The 22,768-nt window shown below is 52.5% G+C and overlaps 1 protein-coding gene across 1 annotated transcript in view; it reads right to left on the bottom strand.

Annotated features, from left to right (window-relative positions):
- LOC139230264 (guanylyl cyclase C-like) overlaps positions 1–22,768 on the bottom strand; it is a gene marked incomplete at its 5' end in the record, with an annotated part of 252,495 nt that overhangs the window by 25,073 nt on the left and 204,654 nt on the right. The window contains 2 exons of the mRNA XM_070862094.1: positions 16,657–16,815; positions 21,824–21,915. Coding sequence (XP_070718195.1) covers positions 16,657–16,815; positions 21,824–21,915 — 251 coding nt within the window. The remainder of the gene's footprint in view (positions 1–16,656; positions 16,816–21,823; positions 21,916–22,768) is intronic.

The raw sequence follows: 22,768 nt of genomic DNA, 5'->3' as shown, positions 1-22,768 counted from the left end.
CCACAGACCCCCATCCCGTCCATCCACAGACCCACGTCCAGTCCATTCACAGACCCCCGTCCAGTCCATCCACAGACCCCCGTCCAGTCCATCCACAGACCCCCGTCCACTCCATCCACAGACCCCCGTCCACTCCATCCGCAGACCCTCGTCCATTCCATCCACAGACCCTCGTCCATTCCATCCACAGACCCCCGTCCAGTCCATCCACAGACCCCGGTCCACTCCATCCACAGACCCCCGTCCACTCCATCCACAGACCCTTGTCCACTCCATCCACAGACCCTCGTCCACTCCATCCACAGACCCTCGTCCATTCCATCCACAGACCCCTGTCCAGTCCATCCACAGACCCTCGTCCATTCCATCCACAGACCCTCGTCCACTCCATCCAAAGACCACCCATCCAGTACATCCACAGACCCCTCGTCCACTCCATCCACAGACCCTCGTCCACTCCATCCACAGACCCCCGTCCAGTACATCCACAGACCCCCATCCAGTCCATCCACAGACCCTCGTCCACTCCGTCCACAGACGCCCGTCCACTCCGTCCACAGACCCCCGTCCACTCCATCCACAGACCCTCGTCCACTCCGTCCACAGACCCCCGTCCACTCCTTCCACAGACCCCCGTTCACTCATTGCACAGACCCCCGTCCACTCCATCCACAGACCCTCGTCCACTCCATCCACAGACCCTCGTCCACACCATCCACAGACCCTCATCCTGTCCATCCACAGACCCCCGTCCACTCCATCCACAGACCCTCGTCCACACCGTCCACAGACCCCCGTCCACTCCATCCACAGACCCCCGTCCACTCCGTCCACAGACCCCCGTCCAGTCCATCCACAGACCCCCGTCCACTCCATCCACAGACCCCCGTCCACTCCATCCACAGACCCCCGTCCAGTCCATCCACAGACCCCCGTCCACTCCATCCACAAACCCCCGTCCACTCCATCCACAGACCCTCATGCACTCCATCCACAGACCCTCGTCCACTCCATCCACAGACCCTCGTCCACTCCATCCACAGACCCCCGTCCAGTCCATCCACAGACCCCCGTCCAGTCCATTCACAGACCCCCGTCCACTCCATCCACAGACCGTCGTCCACTCCATCCACAGACCCCCCCACGTCCACTCCATCCACAGACCCCCGTCCACTCCGTCCACAGACCCTCGTCCACTCCATCCACAGACCCCCGTCCAGTACATCCACAGACCACCATCCAGTCCATCCACAGACCCTCGTCCACTCCGTCCACAGACCCCCGTCCACTCCGTCCACAGACCCCCGTCCACTCCATCCACAGACCCTCGTCCACTCCGTCCACAGACCCCCGTCCACTCCTTCCACAGACCCCCGTTCACTCATTGCACAGACCCCCGTCCACTCCATCCACAGACCCTCGTCCACTCCATCCACAGACCCTCATCCACTCCATCCACAGACCCTCATCCTGTCCATCCACAGACCCCCGTCCACTCCATCCACAGACCCCCGTCCACTCCATCCACAGACCATCGTCCACTCCGTCCACAGACCCACGTCCACTCCTTCCACAGACCCCCGTTCACTCATTGCACAGACCCCCGTCCACTCCATCCACAGACCCTCGTCCACTCCATCCACAGACCCTCGTCCACTCCATCCACAGACCCTCATCCTGTCCATCCACAGACCCCCGTCCACTCCATCCACAGACCCTCGTCCACTCCATCCACAGACCCTCGTCCACTCCGTCCACAGACACCCATCCACTCCATCCACAGACACTCGTCCAGTCCATCCACAGACCCCCGTCCACTCCGTCCACAGACCCCCGTCCAGTCCATCCACAGACCCCCGTCCACTCCATCCACAGACCCCCGTCCACTCCATCCACAGACCCCCGTCCAGTTCATCCACAGACCCCCGTCCACTCCATCCACAGACCCCCATCCATACCATCCACAGACCCTCGTCCACTCCTTCCACAGACCCCCGTCCACTCCATCCACAGACCCTCGTGCACTCCATCCACAGACCCCCGTCCAGTCCATCCACAGACCCCCGTCCACTCCATCCACAGACCCTCGTGCACTCCATCCACAGTCCCCCCACGTCCACTCCATCCACAGACCCCCGTCCAGTCCATCCACAGACCCCCGTCCACTCCATCCACAGACCCCCGTCCACTCCATCCACAGTCCCCCCACGTCCACTCCATCCACAGACCCCCCCACGTCCACTCCATCCACAGACCCCCGTTCACTCCGTCCACAGACCCCAGTCCACTCCATCCACAGACCCCCGTCCACTCCATCCACAGACCCTCGTCCAGTCCATCCACAGACCCCCGTCCACTCCGTCCACAGACCCCCGTCCAGTCCATCCACAGACCCCCGTCCACTCCATCCACAGACCCCCGTCCACTCCATCCACAGACCCCCGTCCAGTTCATCCACAGACCCCCGTCCACTCCATCCACTGACCCCCATCCATACCATCCACAGACCCTTGTCCACTCCATCCACAGACCCCCGTCCACTCCATCCACAGACCCTCGTGAACTCCATCCACAGTCCCCCCACGTTCACTCCATCCACAGACCCCCGTCCACTCCATCCACAGACCCCCGTCCACTCCATCCACAGACCCCCGTCCAGTCCATCCACAGACCCCCGTCCACTCCATCCACAGACCCTCGTGCACTCCATCCACAGTCCCCCCACGTCCACTCCATCCACAGATCCCCGTCCACTCCATCCACAGACCCTCGTCCACTCCATCCACAGACCCCCCCATGTCCACTCCATCCACAGACCCCCGTCCACTCCGTCCACAGACCCCCGTCCACTCCATCCACAGACCCCTGTCCACTCCATCCACAGCATCCGTCCACTCCATCCACAGACCCTCGTCCACTCCATCCACAGACCCCCATCCACTCCATCCACAGACCCCCGTCCACTCCATCCACAGACTCTCGTCCAGTCCATCCACAGACCCCCGTCCACTCCATCCACAGACCCCCATCCACTACATCCACAGACCCACATCCACTCCATCCACAGACCCTCGTCCACTCCATCCACAGACCCCCGTCCACTCCATCCACAGACCCCCGTCCAGTCCATCCAAAGACCCCCGTCCACTCCATCCACAGACCCTCGTCCACTCCATCCACAGACCCCCGTCCAGTCCATCCACAGACCCCCGTCCACTCCATCCACAGACCCTCGTCCACTCCATCCACAGACCCCCGTCCACTCCATCCACAGACCCCCGTCCACTCCATCCACAGACCCCCGTCCACTCCATCCACAGACCTTCGTCCACTCCATCCACAGACCCCCGTCCAGTCCAACCACAGACCCTCGTCCACTCCATCCACAGACCCCCGTCCACTCCATCCACAGACCCTCGTCCACTCCATCCACAGTGCCCCGTCCACTCCATCCACAGACATCCGTCCAGTCCATCCACAAACCCCCGTCCACTCCATCCACAGACCCTCGTCCACTCCATCTACAGACCCCCGTCCAGTCCATCCACAGACCCTCGTCCATTCCATCCACAGACCCTCGTCCATTCCATCCACAGACCCTCGTCCACTCCATCCACAGACCCTCGTCCACTGCATCCACAGACCCCCGTCCACTCCATCCACAGACCCTCGTCCACTGCTTCCACAGACCCTCGTCCACTCCATCCACAGACCCTCGTCCATTCCATCCACAGACCCCCGTCCAGTCCATCCACAGACCCTCGTCCAGTCCATCCACAGACCCCCGTCCACTCCGTCCACAGACCCCTGTCCAGTCCATCCACAGACCCCCGTCCACTCCATCCACAGACCCCCGTCCACTCCATCCACAGACCCCCGTCCAGTTCATCCACAGACCCCCGTCCACTCCATCCACAGACCCCCATCCATACCATCCACAGACCCTCGTCCACTCCTTCCACAGACCCCCGTCCACTCCATCCACAGACCCTCGTGCACTCCATCCACAGTCCCCCCACGTCCACTCCATCCACAGACCCCCGTCCACTCCATCCACAGACCCCCATCCATACCATCCACAGACCCTCGTCCACTCCTTCCATAGACCCCCGTCCACTCCATCCACAGACCCTCGTGCACTCCATCCACAGTCCCCCCACGTCCACTCCATCCACAGACCCCCGTCCACTCCATCCACAGACCCCCGTCCACTCCATCCACAGACCCTCGTCCACTCCATCCACAGACCCCCGTCCAGTACATCCACAGACCCCCATCCAGTCCACCCACAGACCCTCGTCCACTCCGTCCACAGACCCCCGTCCACTCCGTCCACAGAACCCCGTCCACTCCATCCACAGACCCTCGTCCACTCCGTCCACAGACCCCCGTCCACTCCTTCCACAGACCCCCGTTCACTCATTGCACAGACCCCCGTCCACTCCATCCACAGACCCTCGTCCACTCCGTCCACAGACCCTCGTCCACTTCATCCACAGACCCTCATCCTGTCCATCCACAGACCCCCGTCCACTCCATCCACAGACCCCGTCCACTCCGTCCACAGACCCCTGTCCAGTCCATCCACAGACCCCCGTCCACTCCATCCACAGACCCCCGTCCACTCCATCCACAGACCCCCGTCCAGTTCATCCACAGACCCCCGTCCACTCCATCCACAGACCCCCATCCATACCATCCACAGACCCTCGTCCACTCCTTCCACAGACCCCCGTCCACTCCATCCACAGACCCTCGTGCACTCCATCCACAGACCCCCGTCCAGTCCATCCACAGACCCCCGTCCACTCCATCCACAGACCCTCGTGCACTCCATCCACAGTCCCCCCACGTCCACTCCATCCACAGACCCCCGTCCACTCCATCCACAGACCCCCATCCATACCATCCACAGACCCTCGTCCACTCCTTCCACAGACCCCCGTCCACTCCATCCACAGACCCTCGTGCACTCCATCCACAGACCCCCGTCCACTCCATCCACAGACCCTCGTCCACTCCATCCACAGACCCCCCCACGTCCACACCATCCACAGACCCCCGTCCACTCCGTCCACAGACCTTCGTCCAGTCCATCCACAGACCCCCGTCCACTCCATCCACAGACCCTCGTGCACTCCATCCACAGACCCCCGTCCACTCCATCCACAGACCCCTGTCCAGTTCATCCACAGACCCCCGTCCACTCCATCCACAGACCCCCATCCATACCATCCACAAACCCTCGTCCACTCCTTCCACAGACCCCCGTCCACTCCATCCACAGACCCCCGTCCACTCCATCCACAGACCCCCGTCCAGTCCATCCACAGACCTCCGTCCACTCCATCCACAGACCCTCGTGCACTCCATCCACAGTCCCCCCACGTCCACTCCATCCACAGACCCCCGTCCACTCCATCCACAGACCCCCGTCCACTCCATCCACAGACCCTCGTCCAGTCCATCCACAGACCCCCGTCCACTCCATCCACAGACCCCCGTCCACTCCATCCACAGACCCACGTCCACTCCATCCACAGTCCCCCCACGTCCACTCCATCCACAGACCCCCGTCCACTCCATCCACAGACCCTCGTCCAGTCCATCCACAGACCCCCGTCCACTCCATCCACAGACCCCCGTCCACTCCATCCACAGACCCACGTCCACTCCATCCACAGACCCTCGTCCACTCCATCCACAAACCCCCCACGTCCACTCCATCCACAGACCCCCGTCCACTCCGTCCACAGACCCCAGTCCACTCCATCCACAGACCCCCGTCCACTCCGTCCACAGACCCTCGTCCACTCCATCCACAGACCCCTGTCCACTCCATCCACAGCATCCGTCCACTCCTTCCACAGACCCTCGTCCACTCCATCCACAGACCCCCATCCACTCCATCCACAGACCCCCGTCCACTCCATCCACAGACTCTCGTCCAGTCCATCCATAGACCCCCGTCCACTCCATCCACAGACCCCCATCCACTACATCCACAGACCCACATCCACTCCATCCACAGACCCTCGTCCACTCTATCCACAGACCCCCGTCCACTCCATCCACAGACCCTCGTCCACTCCATCCACAGACCCTCGTCCACTCCATCCACAGACCCCCGTCCACTCCATCCACAGACCCCCGTCCACTCCATCCACAGACCCCCGTCCACTCCATCCACAGACCCTCGTCCACTCCATCCACAGACCCTCGTCCACTCCATCCACAGACCCCCGTCCACTCCATTCACAGACCACCATCCACTCCATCCACAGACCCCTCGTCCACTCCATCCACAGACCCACATCCACTCCATCCACAGACCCTCGTCCACTCCATCCACAGACCCCCGTCCACTCCATTCACAGACCCCCATCCACTCCATCCACAGACCCCCGTCCACTCCTTCCACAGACCCACGTCCACTCCATCCACAGACCCTCGTCCATTCCATCCACAGACCCTCGTCCACTCCATCCACAGACCCCCGTCCAGTCCATCCACAGACCCTCATCCACTCCATCCACAGACCCTCGTCCACTCCATCCACAGACCCTCGTCCACTCCATCCACAGACCCTCGTCCACTCCATTCACAGACCCTCGTCCACTCCATCCACAGACCCTCGTCCACTCCATCCACAGACCCTCGTCCACTCCATTCACAGACCCTCATCCACTCCATCCACAGACCCTCGTCCACTCCATCCACAGACCCTCGTTCACTCCATCCACAGACCCCCGTCCAGTACATCCACAGACCCCCGTCCACTCCGTCCACAGACCCCCGTCCGCTCCGTCCACAGACCCTCGTCCACTCCATCCACAGACCCACGTCCAGTCCATCCACAGACCCCCGACCAGTCCATCCACAGACCCCCATCGACTCCATCCATAGACCCCCGTCCACTCCATCCGCAGACCCCCGTCCAGTCCATCCACAGACCCCCGTCCACTCCATCTACAGACCCCCGTCCACTTCATCCGCAGATCCTCGTCCAATCCGTCCACAGACCCCCGTCCACTCCATCCACAGACCCTTGTCCACTCCATCCACAGACCCCCATCCACTCCATCCACAGACCCCCGTCCACTCCATCCACAGACCCCCGTCCGCTCCGTCCACAGACTCCCGTCCACTCCGTTCACAGACCCCCGTCCACTCCGTCCACAGACCCCTCGTCCACTCCATTCACAGACCCCTCGTCCATCCACTCCATCCACAGATACCCCCCACCCTTCTATTCCATCCACAGACCCTCTGTCCACTCCAGGCTGTGACCGCCCAGCCACTGCGGCCGAGACCTATAGTACTCAGTCATCCATTCCAGCCAGCAACTCAGTTGATGGAGATGTTCTCAGTACATAGGGTAAGATGTAAACCGATAGACAGATTCCCAGCACGGTTGTTAATGGGCGAGACAGATACCCAGTGCGGTTGTTACTGGTCTAGACAGATACCCAGTGCGGTTGTTACTGGGCTAGACAGATACCCAGTGCGGTTGTTACTGGTCTAGACAGATACCCAGTGCGGTTGTTACTGAGCTAGGCAGATACCGAGTGCAGTTGTTACTGGGCTAGACAGATACCCAGTACGGTTGTGACTGGGCTCGACAGATACCCAGCACGGTTGTTACTGGGCTAGACAGATACCCAGTGCGGTTGTTACTGGTCTAGACAGATACCCAGTGCGGTTGTTACTGGGCTAGACAGATACCCAGTACGGTTGTTACTGGGCTAGACAGATACCCAGTATGGTTGTTACTGGGCTAGACAGATACGCAGTGCTGTTTTTACTGGGCTAGACAGATACCCAGTGCGGTTGTTACTGGGCTAGACAAATACCCAGTACGGTTGTTACTGGGCTACACAGATACCACTGCGGTTGTTACTGGGCAAGACAAATACCCAGTACGGTTGTTACTGGGCGAGACAGATACCCAGTGCGGTTGTTACTGGTCTAGACAGATTCCCAGTACGGTTGTTACTGGGTTAGACAGATACCCAGTATGGTTGCTACTGGACTAGTCAGATACCCAGTGCGGTTGTTACTGGGCTAGACAGATACCCAGTGCGGTTGTTACTGGGTTAGACGGATACCCAGTACGGTTGTTACTGGGCTAGACAGATACCCAGTGTGGTTGTTACTGGGCTAGACGGATACCCAGTACGGTTGTTACTGGGCTAGACAGATACCCAGTGTGGTTGTTACTGGGCTAGACAAATAACCAGTGCGGTTGTTACTGGGCTAGACAGACACCCAGTGCGATTGTTACTGGGCTAGACAGGTACCCAGTGCGGTTGTTATTGGGCTAGACAGATACCCAGTGCAGTTGTTACTGGGCTAGACAGATACCCAGTGCGGTTGTTACTGGACTAGACAGATACTCAGTGCGGTTGTTATTGGGCTAGACAGATACCCAGTACGGTTGTTACTGGACTAGACAGATACCCAGTACGGTTGTTACTGGGCTAGACATATACTCAGTGCGGTTGTTACTGAACTAGACAGATACCCAGTGCGGTTGTTACTGGGCTAGACAGATACCCAGTGCGGTTGTTACTGGATTAGACAGATACTCAGTGCGGTTGTTACTGGACTAGACAGATACCCAGTGCGGTTGTTACTGGACTAGACAGATACCCAATGCGGTTGTTACTTGGCTCGACAGATACCCAATGCGGTTGTTACTTGGCTAGACAGATACCCAGTGCGGTTGTTACTGGGCTAGACAAATACCCAGTGTGGTTGTTACTTGGCTAGACAGATCCCCATTGAGTTTGTGACTGGGCTAGACAGATACCCAGTACGGTTGTTACTGAGCTAGACAGATACCCAGTACGGTTGTTACTGGGCTGGACAGATACCCAGTGCGGTTGTTACTGGGCTAGACAGATTCCCAGTACGGTTGTTATTGGGCTAGACAGATACCCAGTACGGTTGTTATTGGGCTAGACAGATTCCCAGTACGGTTGTTATTGGGCTAGACAGATACCCAGTACGGTTGTTACTGAGCTAGACAGATACCCAGTACGGTTGTTACTGAGCTAGACAGATACCCAGTGCGGTTGTTACTGGGCTAGACAGATACCCAGTACGGTTGTTATTGGGCTAGACATATACCCAGTGCGGTTGTTACTGGGCTAGACAGATACCCAGTGCGGTTGTTACTGGGCTAGACAGATTCCCAGTACGGTTGTTATTGGGCTAGACAGATTCCCAGTACGGTTGTTATTGGGCTAGACAGATTCCCAGTACGGTTGTTATTGGGCTAGACATATACCCAGTGCGGTTGTTACTGGACGAGACAGATACTCAATGCGGTTGTTCCTGGGCTAGACAGATACCCAGTGAGGTTGTTACTGGACTAGACAGATACCCAGTGCGGTTGTTACTGGGATAGACAGATACCCAGTGCGGTTGTTACTGGCCTAGACAGATTCCCAGTACGGTTGTTATTGGGCTAGACAGATTCCCAGTACGGTTGTTACTGAGCGAGACAGATACCCAGTACGGTTGTTACTGAGCTAGACAGATACCCAGTGCGGTTGTTACTGGGCTAGACAGATACCCAGTACGGTTGTTATTGGGCTAGACATATACCCAGTGCGGTTGTTACTGGGCTAGACAGATACCCAGTACGGTTGTTCCTCGGCTGGACAGATACCCAGTGCGGTTGTTACTGGGATAGACAGATACCCAGTGCGGTTGTTACTGGCCTAGACAGATTCCCAGTACGGTTGTTATTGGGCTAGACAGATTCCCAGTACGGTTGTTACTGAGCGAGACAGATACCCAGTACGGTTGTTACTGAGCTAGACAGATACCCAGTGCGGTTGTTACTGGGCTAGACAGATACCCAGTACGGTTGTTATTGGGCTAGACATATACCCAGTGCGGTTGTTACTTGGCTAGACAGATACCCAGTACAGTTGTTCCTCGGCTGGACAGATACCCAGTGCATTGCAGAGCTTCCATTACCGGGCTAGTAACTCAGGAAACATGAGTTCAAAATGAGGAAAGGGCAGGGGAGTGGGACTAATTCGATAAAAGGTTACTGCACAAGATAAACGTTCACGGAGTTGGGGGTAATATATTAGCATGGATAGAGGATTGACTAACTAACAGAAAACAGAGAGTGGGGATAAATGGGTCATTTTCAGGTTGACAATCTGTAACAAGTGGGGTGCCACAGGGATCGGTGCTGGGGACTCAACTCCTTACAATCTATATGAATGATTTGGATGAAGGGACTGAGTGTAATGTAGCCAGGTTTTCTGATGATACAATGATGGGGGGGAAAGCAAATTGTGAGGAGGACACAAAACTTCTGCAAAGGGATATAGGGCTCAATTTTCCCCAGTGATTTGCGCCGTTTTTGTGGCGTAAGTTAAAAATTAAAGGAATGTGCTCCAGCGTAACTCAGTTAGTTACGATTTTTTTAGATTAGTATTTTTTTGCGTCTTGGGGGCGTAACCCGATGTCTGTGCCAGTTTTTGTCAATTATGGAATTTTAAATTAAAAAATGTCTCCTATGTCGGCGCATGTGACCACTCCCGGAAAACCTGCTGTGAGTTAAGAAAGACCTGCTTGCATTGAAAAATTGGCGCAGAAAGACGCCATTGTTTTTCAGCGAGGTTTTGGAGGGATTCAAGAAGACTTAAATATGCAGAATAAAGATTACATTTTTTTACCTTATAACGCAGTAAATGGAAGTTTGATGGAATTCTCTAAGTTTTCATTTTTTTTCAACTGCTACGCCACCACCGAACGTCTGCAAACAGGGCTCGAGGGTCGGAGCGTCGATCGGCAGAATCAGTCCCACAACGGAAACAGGGGCTTGGGGGGATGTGGGGGGGGGCTGTGTATGGCGATCGGAAGGCATCAGAAGCCTGCACCACGCATCAAATGTAACCCGGGTGGGTGGGGGCCTGTGGAAGGCATAAGGAAGGCATCATAAGACTTCATTACGCATCAAATGTAGCCCAGGGGGTTCCCGATCACTGAGCCTGCTCAGACCTGGGTGTGGTCCATACAAACCTTGTGGGGAGAGAGAACAAGGAACCTTTTCCTGCCTGCCTGCCGTTTTGAGCTTCTTGCAAAAGTAAAATTTAAGCATGGGGGCAATACTGACAATGCCAGGCCTTGCGCAAGCCTTTTGTATGATGGTGCTGCGGAGGAGACAATTGATTCGACGTCATCGCATGAGGAACCTCAGAGCACGTAGGGTGCTGGGCAGGGGGCCTTACTCACCTCGGGTATATCGAGACAGGCGTTCATACCTGCACCTGAGTATTGCAGACTGTGTCAGAAGGCTGTGTTTCCGCAACTAAGTTGTAAGTGAGATCTGAGAGTTGGTAAAAGCAGACCTGCACCCGAGAAGCGTCAGGAGGACTGCTTTGTCAGTTGAAGTGAAGGTTACAGCTCTACTTTTATCCTATGCATCCGGATCGTTTCAAGCTACAACTGGGGATGTGTGCGCCATCTCTCAACATGCAACACATGTCTGCATTCGGCAGTTGACTGTTGCAGTACAAGCGTGGTGGACAGAATACATAGAGTTCCCCATGACTGCCCAGGCAATGCGTGACAGGGCTGTGGGTTTCTCCGGGATTGCTGGCTTCCCAAAGGTACAGGGCTGCATTGATTGTACCCACATCGCCTTTGGAGGATTCCGAGATGTGCAGGAACAGAAAAGGCTTCCATTCCATTAATGTGCAGCTCGTGTGTGACGACATGTCAGTCGATGCGAGATACCCTGGCAGCACCCATGATGCGTCATCCTACGCGAGAGCGTTATATCTGTCATGTTTCAGCAACAGCCAGCAGGGCAGAGCTGGCTACTGGGAGACAAAGGGTACGGCCTTGCCACCTGGCTCATGACGCCCCTACGTGTATCCCGGACGGAAGCTGACCGGGAATACAACATGTCGCACATTGTGACACGCAGCATAATAGAGAGGCCCATTGGCACCTTGACAGCATTTCCGATGCCTGGATCATTCCGGAGGCTACTTTCAATACCCCCCTGAGATTGTCGGTCAGTTCACTGTTGTGTGCTGAATGCTGCATAACTTAGCCATCATGAGGCAGCAGTAGCTGGAAGTAGAAGACCCACCTGAGGCGAGAGTGGCTGATGATAATGATGAGGAAGATGCAGATGATGAGGAGGAGGAGGACAAGGAAGCCATGCAACTACCTGAACCCGGAGCACGACAGCAGAGGAGGGCAAGCCGTCGTGCCCCTTTAACGATTGCTCGAGCCTTGTGTCAGCAGCTCATCCGTGAACACTTTGCTGCCTGAAGGCACAGCGGCAACTATTCCAAATGGACCATGTTTACTGTTTGAACCTGTTCCGTAATGTTGCATTAATGGAACAAATAATGTAAATGATTCTTGTTTATTTCAAAAGTTGTGTTAATAATCGAACAAATAAAGTAAATTATTCTTCTTGAGTTCCAAAAGTTGTATTAATAATGGAACAAATAATGTAAATTATATAGTTATAATTTAAAATATATTTTATTCAAAAGTTTAATAAATATTTGTTTGTACTTAACTTTAGTAAACATATTCTTGTATCAAACTTTAAAGTTTTCACTTAAGATCACTTACTAACTTTTAAACTTGAAAAATTACATAACTTACAAAAAACTTTTAATTTGAGAACAGTTACAACAGTAACAATAATAATAATAATAACCACAGCAGCAAAGAAAGACTGCACCCATCTCTCCTCCACCTTATTCTAAGGATGCCCACTGCGCTTGGTCTTGTTGATTCCACCCCTGCCCGCAGGTGGTGGCAGCGTTTCTCGGGTTGTTACCAAGCATATTCTTTCGAACACCTCGGGTAATGCGCACTTCTTGATGGGGAGGGGCAAGCGGTAATGTGGAACGCCCGGTTTGGGCCTCTTCAGAGGCTGGTCTGGGGATTGGAGTGGGAGTGGCAGTTAATTCTGTCTTTGGGCGCGTGGTCTGGGCATGTTCCCTTATTGCAGCAGCTAACTCCAAAATTCCCTCCCTCGTGCTCTTCCAGCATCTCAACTATCTGTAACATTCCCTCCCTCATGTTCGCCGCCAGTGTCTCAGCTACCTATGGCATGCCCTCCCTCATGTTGAGCAACAGTGTGTTAACTACCTGCGACATTCCCTCCCTCATGTTCACCGATATGATTTCAGCTGACTGAGATATTCCCTCCCTCATGTTCCCGGACAGTGTTCCCATTTCTCGTGAGAGTGTTGATACTTCTCCTGACGGTCCCGATATCTCATCACCCACCCCACTGATGGTGTGATCGGGTAAGGTCAATGCTCTCCGCACTCATTGCCATCATCTGAACCACATCTGTTAGATCCTGCGCCTCAGGAGAGCTCTGTTGAGCTCTCCTTCCCCTCCTCACCCTAGCTGTGGCTCGCAGCATCCCAGTGGGACCCCCAGCCTGGGACGGAGGGGCCCTGGGTGTGCCTCGCTGCACCCCACAGGGACCCGCAGTCTGGGATGGTGGGGCCCTGGGTGTGTCTCGCTGCACCCCACAGGGACCCGCAGCCTGGGATGGTGGGGCCCTGGGTGTGTCTCGTTGCACCCCACTGGAATTCCCAGCCTTGACGGTGGGAAACCATGGAATGACCCACCAACACTCAAACCACTACTCAGGAAAGGGGCTGGCACCTCAATGGGCGGCACCTGCACCTCCTCCAAAGTGAGTACAACAGTGGGGACTTCATCCATCCCCTCCCCGTCACCCCCATGCTCTTGATCTGGAAGGTGGGATTGAAAGATGTTATCCTCTTCAGGCTCGTCCTCATCTGAATCTTCATCATCAGGGTTGGCCTCAGGTTCTGCAAAATATAACAGACAAATGGTTAGCAGCAGAGGAGGGGGCAGGGTGGGTGGCATGAGTAGGCTCACACAGCAGGCTGATTTGAAGGATCACGATGAATGATAACACACTGCATCAACCGAAACATAGCTGACGGAGGCATCCCCGTGAACCGAAGCATGGCTAGCCTGGGCAGTACTTAACATTTAGGAAAGCCAGACTGTGGAATTTGCAGGACTTACCCTCTCCCTCGAGTGTGGGCCCAGCTTGTGCAGTGGTGGTTGCTTTTCTCCAGGCAGGACCCATCAAAGCAGCGACCCTCTCTTCCAAGGGTGTCAGTGGGTGCAGATTTTCCGGACCTCATCCTGCTCGAGTTCATTCTCATTTGTTGTGGGCCATCTACCTCTGCAAAGATGAAAATATAACTTATTAGAGAGGGTGTCTTTCTGCTGGGTGGGACATATACAACTGGTCACATTTACAATTGCAATTCCATTGAATAAATGGAAATATTACTTACACTAACTATTTGACCAAGGTCCTGCCACTTTTTTTTCAACTGGCCTCCAGACCTCGGGGTGGTCACCATTGCACAGTAATCTTCTGGAAGTTGGTTCCAGCGTTTCTTCGTTTCTTTGGGTGGAACTTTTATGTGACCTCTGCTGGTGTCCAGCTTGTGCCATTTGGCCTCAATCACAGTAACTATTGCCTCCACTTCATCCTGTAAGAAATTCTTGGTCCTTGCACCATATTTCATCTTGTATTGCAGCTCCGATTTTTCCAATGAGAATGAAAGTTCTCACACATAACTGGCTCTTTATAAATGGCCGATTGCAGACCGGGAGCTGTACTGCGCATGCGCGCCCATAACAATCATGTCAAAAACGTCCCTTTTTTTACACGCATGCGCAAAAGTGGCGGCATCGTTTTTTCGGCTCAGACAGTAGACTCCACCCGCCCCCCCAAGGCTACAGGAGAGGTTGTGCAGCATCAATTTTGAAAAATAGAGCGGGGAAACTTGGCACATTTATTTTTGGAGTAGATCTGGCCTGGAAAAACGGGCGTAACTCTGGCAATATGCCAAAAACCAGCTTTGGGCAAAATTGAGCCCTTAGACAGGTTGAGTGAGTGGGCTAAAGTTTGGCAGATGGAGTATAATGTGGGAAAGTATAGGTTATCCACTTTGAAAAAATAAAAAAGCAAATTATTATTTAACTGGAGAAAAATTACAAAGTGCTGCAGTACAGAGGGACCTGGGGGTCCTTGTCCATGAAACACAAAAAGTTAGTATGCAGGTACAGCAAGTGATCAGGAAGGCCAATGGACTGTTGGCCTTTATTGAAAGTGGGATAGAGTATAAAAGCAGAGAAGTCCTGCTACAACTGTACAGGGTATTGGTGAGGCCACACCTAGAGTACTGCGTACACTTCTGGTCTCCGTATTTAAGGAAGGATGTACTTGCATTGGAGACAGTTAAGAGAAGGTTCACGAGGTTGAAGGAATTGACTTATGAAGATAGGTTGAGCAGGTTGTGCCTGTACTCATTGGAGTTCAGAAGAATGAGAGGTGATCTTATTGAAACATATAAGATAATGAGGGGGCTCGACAAGGTAGATGCAGAGAGGATGTTTCCACTCATGGGGGAATCTAGAACTAGGGGGCATTGATTCAGAGTAAGGGTCGCCCATTTAAAACTGAGACGAGGAGGAATTTCTTCTCTCAGAGGGTTGTAAATCTGTGGAATTCTCTGCCCCAAAGAGCTGTGGAGGCTGGGTCATTGAATATATTTAAGGCGGAGATAGACAGATTTTTGAGCGATAAGGGAGTAAAGGGTTATGGGGAACGGGCAGGAAAGTGGAGCTGAGTCCATGATCAGATCAGCCATGATCTTATTGAATGGCGGAGCAGGCTCGAGGGGCCAAATGGCCGACTCCTGTTCCTATTTCTTATGTTCTTATGTAATATCTCTTTCAAAGAGCCGACACAGGCATGACGGGTGGAATGGCCCTCTTCTATGCTGCAAGATTCGATGATAATGCAGAACAATGGCCACACAAATTGATACGCAGACGGATAATCAGACAGCGAGACAGACTGAAAGTTGTCAGGTAGATCCAAAGACAGACACCCAGCCGGATAACCAGATAGACCTATCCAGACAGACAACCAGACTGCGAGATCGATAACCAAACAATGAGATGCACAGACAGTGGGACAAACATACAGATGGGCAGCCAAATAGCTCGCAGGATTGATATAACATCAACAACAACAAATTGTATTTATATAGCGCCTTTAACGTAGCTTCACAGGAGTGATATGAGATTGAAGAAAAAAATTTCACACCAAGCCGTATCAGGAGAAATTAACGCAGAAAGCTTGGTCAAAGAGGTATGTTTTAAGGAGCGTCTTGAAGGAGGAAAGAAAGTTAGAGGCGGAGAGGTTTAGGGAGGGAGCGCTTGGGGCCCAGGCAGCTAAAGGCACGGCCACCAATGGTTGAGCGATTATAATCAGGGATGCTCAGGAAGGCAGAATTAGAGGAACGCAGACATCTCAGGGGGGTTGTGGGACTGGAGGAGATTACAGAGAGCGGTGGGGGGGGGAACGACACCATGGAGGGATTTGCAAACAAGGATGAGAACTTAGAAATCGAGGCGTTGCTTAACCGGGAGCCAATGTAGGTCAGCGAGCACAGGGGTGATAGCTGTTAGAAAAATAAACAGTCAGACACACAAGGAAATGGAGAGATAAACAAGCAGCAAAGCTGATGGAGATACGAGAACCAAACACAGCCTGACAGACGAACAAAAACCGATCTTGCTCACTTTGGCAGCAGCAGGTAGTTGAGCTGATCGGCCCTGTCACGTTCGGACTTGTACAGGGCGGTTCTCTCCTCCACCAGGTGCTCCAAGTTCTTCGAGTACATCTGCAGCCGTCGGATCAGCGTGTCCATGTAGCTCTTGTTCGTCTCAGTGTGGAACGTTCTGCAAAGGATTCAATGGAGACATCACTAGAACTGACTGCAAAAGCTTCTATAGATATGTGAAGAGAAAAAGATTAGTGAAGACAAATGAAGGTCCCTTGCAGTCAGAATCAGGTGAATTTATAATGGGGAACAAGGAAATGGCAGACCAATTGAACAAATACTTTGGTTCTGTCTTCACTAAGGAAGACACAAATAATCTCCCGAAAATACTAGGGGGCCGAGGGTCTAGCGAGAAGGAGGAACTGAGGGAACTGAGGGAAATCCTTATTAGTCAGGAAATTGTGTTAGGGAAATTGATGGGATTGAAGGCCGATAAATCCCCAGAAGCTGATAGTCTGCATCCCAGAGTACTTAAGGAAGTGGCCCTAGAAATAGTAGATGCATTGGTGGTTATTTTCCAACATTCCATGGACTCTGGATCAGTTCCTATGGATTGGAGGGTAGCTAATGTAACCCCACTTTTTAAAAAAGAAGGGAGAGAGAAAACAGGGAATTAATTATAGACCAGTTAGTCTGAAATCGGTAGTGGGGAAAATTGCTGGAATCAATTATTAAAGATGTAATAGCAGCACATTTGGAAAGCAGTGACGGGATCAGTCCAAGTCAGCATGGATTTATGAAAGGGAAATCATGTTTGACAAATCTTCTAGAATTTTTTGAGGATGTAACTAGCAGAGTGGATAAGGGAGAACCAGTGGATGTGGTGTATTTGGACTTTCAAAAGGCTTTTGACAAGGTTCCACACAAGAGATTAGTGTGCAAAATTAAGGCACATGGTATTGGGGATAATGTATTGACGTGGATAGAGAACTGGTTGGCAGGCAGGAAGCAAAGAGTGGGAATAAACGGGTCCTTTTCAGAATGGCAGGCAGTGACTAGTGGGGTACGGCAAGGTTCAGTGCTGGGACCCTAGCTATTTACAATATATATTAATGATTTAGACGAAGGAATTGAATGTAATATCTCCAAGTTTGCAGATGACACTAAGCTGGGTGGCAGTGTGAGCTGTGAGGAGGATGCTAAAAGGCTGCAGGGTGACTTGGACATGTTTGGTGAGTGGGCAAATGCATGGCAGAGGCAGTATAATGTAGATAAATATGAGGTTATCCACTTTGGTAGCAAAAACAGGAAGGCAGATTATTATCTGAATGGTGACAGATTAGTAAAAGGGGAGGTGCAACGAGACCTGGGTGTCAGGGTACATCAGTCATTGAAAGTAGGCATGCAGGTACAGCAGGCAGTAAAGAAAGCAAATGGTATGTTGGCCTTCATAGCGAGAGGATTTGAGTATAGGAGCAGGGAGGTCTTACTGCAGTTGTACAGGGCCTTGGTGAGACCACACCTTGAGTATTGTGTGCAGTTTTGATCTCCTAATCTGAGGAAGGACATTCTTGCTATTGAGGGTGCAGCGAAGGTTCACCAGACTAATTCCCGGGATGACAGGACTGACATATGAAGAAAGACTGGATCGACTAGGCTTATATTTACTGGAATTTAGAAGAATGAGAGGGGATCTCATAGAAGCATATAAAATTCTGACGGGATTGGACAGGTTAGATGCAGGAAGAATGTTCCCGATGTTGGAGTTGCCCAGAACCAGGGGTCACAGTCTAAGGATAAGGGGTAAGCCATATAGGACTGAGATGAGGAGAAACTTTTTCACCCAGAGAATTGTGAACCTGTGGAATTCTCTACCACAGAGAGTTGTTGAGGCCAGTTCGTTGGATATATTCAAAAGGGAGTTTGATGTGGCCCTTACGGCTAAAGTTGATAAGGGAGTATGGAGAGAAGACAGGAGTGGGGTACTGAAGTTGCATGATCAGCCATGATCATATTGAATGGTGATGCAGGCTCAAAGGGCCGAATGGCCTGCTCCTGCACCTATTTTCTATGTTTCTATGTTTCCCCGATTAAGTCTATATTAAGGACATGAATGAAGAGACGAAGGGTAATGTAGCCGCGTTTGCTGATGATACAGGTACAACGTCCTGAATTCGGCTGTCCGAAAACTGTAAATGTCCGAAAACCAGACTTTTAATGGGCGGCCAAGTTGACGACACCGGGAGGCGAGGGACGAGGAAACCAGTAAAAACCGGTAAAAAATGCAGCGCTGGGGGGCGAGAATCGGCTTGCGGCGAGAAGCGGCAACAGTGAGGTCCGAAATCCGGCAAAATCCAAAAACCGCCACAGTCTCGGTCCTGAGGTGGCAGGATTTCAGACATTGTACCCGTACAAATATAGGTGGGAAAGCAAGTCGTGAGGACACAAAGAATCTGCAAAGGGATATAGACAGGCTAAGTGAGTGGGCAAACATTTGGCAGATGGAGTATAATGTGGGAAAGTGTGAGGTTCTCCACTTTGGCAGGAAAAATAAAAAAACAAATTATTTAAATAGAGATAAATTGAAAAGTGCTTCAGTACAGAGGGACCTGGGGGTCCTTGTGCATGAAACACAAAAAGTTAGTATGCAGGTACAGCAAGTAATCAGGAAGGCAAGGGGGATAGAGTATACAAGCAGAGAGGTCCTGCTACAAATGTACAGGGTATTGGTGAGGCCACACCTGGAGTACTGCGTACAGTTCTAGTCTCCTTATTTAAAGAGGGATATACTTGCATTGGAGGCAGTTCAGAGAAGGTTCACTCGGTTGATTCTGGAGATGAGGGGATTGGCTTATGAAGAAAGGTTGAGCAGATTGGGTCTATACTCATTGGAGTTTCGAAGAATGAGAGGTAATCTTATTGAAACATATAAAATAATGAGGGGGCTCGACAAGGTGGATGCAGAGAGGATATTTCCCCTCATGGGGGAATCTAGAACTAGGGGGCATAGTTTCAGAATAAGGGGTCACCCATTTAAAACTGAGATGAGAAGGAATTTCTTCTCTCAGAGGGTCATAAATCTGTGGAATTCTCTGCCCCAGAGAGCTGTGGAGGCTGGGTCATTGAATATATTTAAGGAGGAGATAGTCAGATTTTTGAACGATTAAGGGAGTCGAGGGTTATGGGGAGTGGCAGGGAAGTGGAGCTGAGTCCACGATCAGATCAGCCATGATCTTATTGAATGGGAGACCAGGCTCAAGGGGCCAAATGGCCTACTCCTGCTCCTATTTCTTATGTTCTTATGTCCCGCCGCCGGTTGTCAATTTCCACGTCCCACACCGCATTGTGTCATCGACCGAGAGGCGGGCTGTGGCTGCCCTGAGGTGTGGGCATTGTGGATTCCACAGCTCATGGGGAGATGTCAAAGGCACCGACTGAAGATACAAGGGGTGTGTGACCCAATTATTGATCGATATCAAGTTCTGGGGGGTGCAAGTGGAGGCCAGCTTTAAAAGAAAGTAAGACTTGCATTTCTATAGCGCCTTTCACAACCAGTGCTTCACAGACAATGAAGTACATTTTGGAGTGTAGTCACTGTTGTAATGGGAACATCAAGTTCTTAATAGATCGGGCGGGAAAGTAGAGATGATGTTAATGATCAGCCATGATCTTATTGAATGGCGGAGGCAGGGCCATAGGGCCTACTCCTGCTCCTGTTTCTTATGTTTCTTATCAAACGGGCCATGCCAAGAAGGGGCATTTTGATCTTTCTCTTTTTTCTTCAATGATAACAAAATCCAGATGGAGATGAAGCTGATAAGTTCTCTCTCACGGTGCGGATCGCCTGGGCATGGAGTGGAGAGGTTTACTTCAGGCCATGTGCGAGATCACGATTGAGCTGCTGGGCAGATTTATGGCAAGAAATAAAGAATGCAAGGCCTAGGGACTCAATCTGTCACTGAGCAGGACCGGCCTGAGGTGGGAGGCAGCCTCACCTCGGGCACGCCGCTTTTGCCAAAGCACCTCGCCTGGATTCAGCTGTTGGGGAAGAGGAATCATGGTGTGCGCCATTGGATCTGGTCATGCAGAATGTCAGAGTGGCAGGCGTCCCGCAAGCTCCCTGTGTAGCGCACTCCACCATATTGAAGATGGATGTCCAATAAGGAGACACTGTGGCTCAGTGGGTAGCACTCCTACATCTAAGTCAGAAGGTTGTGGGTTCAAGTCCCACTCCAGAGACTTGAGCACATAATCCAGACCGACACTCCCAGCGCAGTGCTGAGGGAGCACTGAACTGTCAGAGGTGCCGTCTTTCAGATGAGACGATAAACCGAGGCCCCGTCTGCTCTCTCAGGTGGACGTAAAAGATCCCACGGCCACTATTTCGAAGAAGAGTAGGGGAGTTCTCCCTGGTGTCCTGACCAATATTTATCCTTCAATTAGCATCACTAAAACAGATAATCTGGTCATTGTCACATTGCTGTTTGTGGGAGCTTGCTGTGCCCAAATTTGCTGCCGCGTTTCCCACATTACAACAGTGACTACACTTCAAAAGTATTTAAGTGGATGTAAAGCACTTTGGGACATCCTGAGATGGTGAATGCAAGTCCTTCTTTTAGTGCTCCAATGGGTTGGGTGGTACTGGTTGGAGAAGCTGTAAGATGTGTGGTTCTGGCAGGTTAAACTTTAGCACATATGGAATGTGGTTGGAGAGCGATACAAGGAATTGATTATAGCTGGCCTGAACTAACATCTCAGGGACCCTCATGTTCCACAGTCAACCATCTCCATCTGTCCTTATCCTAACTCTCGCTCCTTCTCCTACCCAGTCTCCGCCCAGCTTATTAAATGGAAATCTGGAACTCTAATCGAGTCTGGGGTCAATAGAAAATTTCAAAACTGAGATCGTTGTTAGGCAAGGATATTAAGGGTGATGGAACCAAGGCGGGTAGATGGAATTAAGCTACAGGTCAAAGATGATCTAATTGAATGGCAGCACAGGCTCGAGGGGCTGAATGTCCTCCTCCTGTTCCGATGTTCCTATGGTTTTAACTGACACCCGTAAGTTGTCTTATATGGGATTCTGCACCGGCACAACATTATGGGATATGGTTCCTTCCCATTCCCCGTGCTGGGGTGCGATTACTGTGTAGTCGTGCACAGACTTTACCCCCGAGTCTTCCAACCTGAGAATCTTTCCCAGCGTGGCCTCAATTTTCTTAAAGTCGGGTCGTTTTTCTGGATCTTCCTCCCAGCAGTTCTTGATCAGCCCATACACCTGGAACCAGAGTGACACGGGGTTAATCAGACCCGGGATACACGGGGTTAATCAGACCCAGGATACACGGGGTTAATCAGACCCAGGACACTCGGGTTAATCAGACCCAGGACACACGGAGTTAATCAGACCCAGGACACTAGGGGTTAATCAGACCCAGGACACACGGGGTTAATCAGACCCAGGTCACACGGAGTTAATCAGACCCAGGTTACATGGGGTTAATCAGATCCAGGACACATGGGGTTAATCAAACCCAGGACATACGGGGTTAATCAGACCCAGGACACATGGGGTTAATCAGATCCAGGACACACGGGGTTAATCAGACCCGGGATACACAGGGTTAATCAGACCCAGGACACACGGGGTTAATCAGACCCAGGACACATGGGGTTAATCAGACCCAGGACACACAGGGTTAATCAGACCCAGGATACACGGGGTTAATCAGACCCAGGACACACGGGGTTAATCAGACCCAGGACACACGGGGTTAATCAGACCCAGGATACACGGGGTTAATCAGACCCAGGACACACGGGGTTAATCAGACCCAGGACACACAGGGTTAATCAGACCCAGGTCACACGGAGTTAATCAGACCCGGGACACACGGGGTTAATCAGACCCAGGATACACGGGGTTAATCAGACCCAGGACACACGGGGTTAATCAGACCCAGGACACACAGGGTTAATCAGACCCAGGTCACACGGAGTTAATCAGACCCGGGACACATTGAGTTAATCAAACGCAGGACACACGGGGTTAATCAGACCCGGGACACACGGAGTTAATCAGACCCAGGACACACGGAGTTAATCAGACCCGGGACACACGGAGTTAATGA

This window comes from Pristiophorus japonicus, chromosome 19 (genome assembly GCF_044704955.1).
Source record: "Pristiophorus japonicus isolate sPriJap1 chromosome 19, sPriJap1.hap1, whole genome shotgun sequence".
NCBI lineage: Eukaryota > Metazoa > Chordata > Chondrichthyes > Pristiophoridae > Pristiophorus > Pristiophorus japonicus.
Note: the sequence above shows the minus strand (reverse complement) of the source record. Positions and strands in the feature narration are given on the sequence as shown.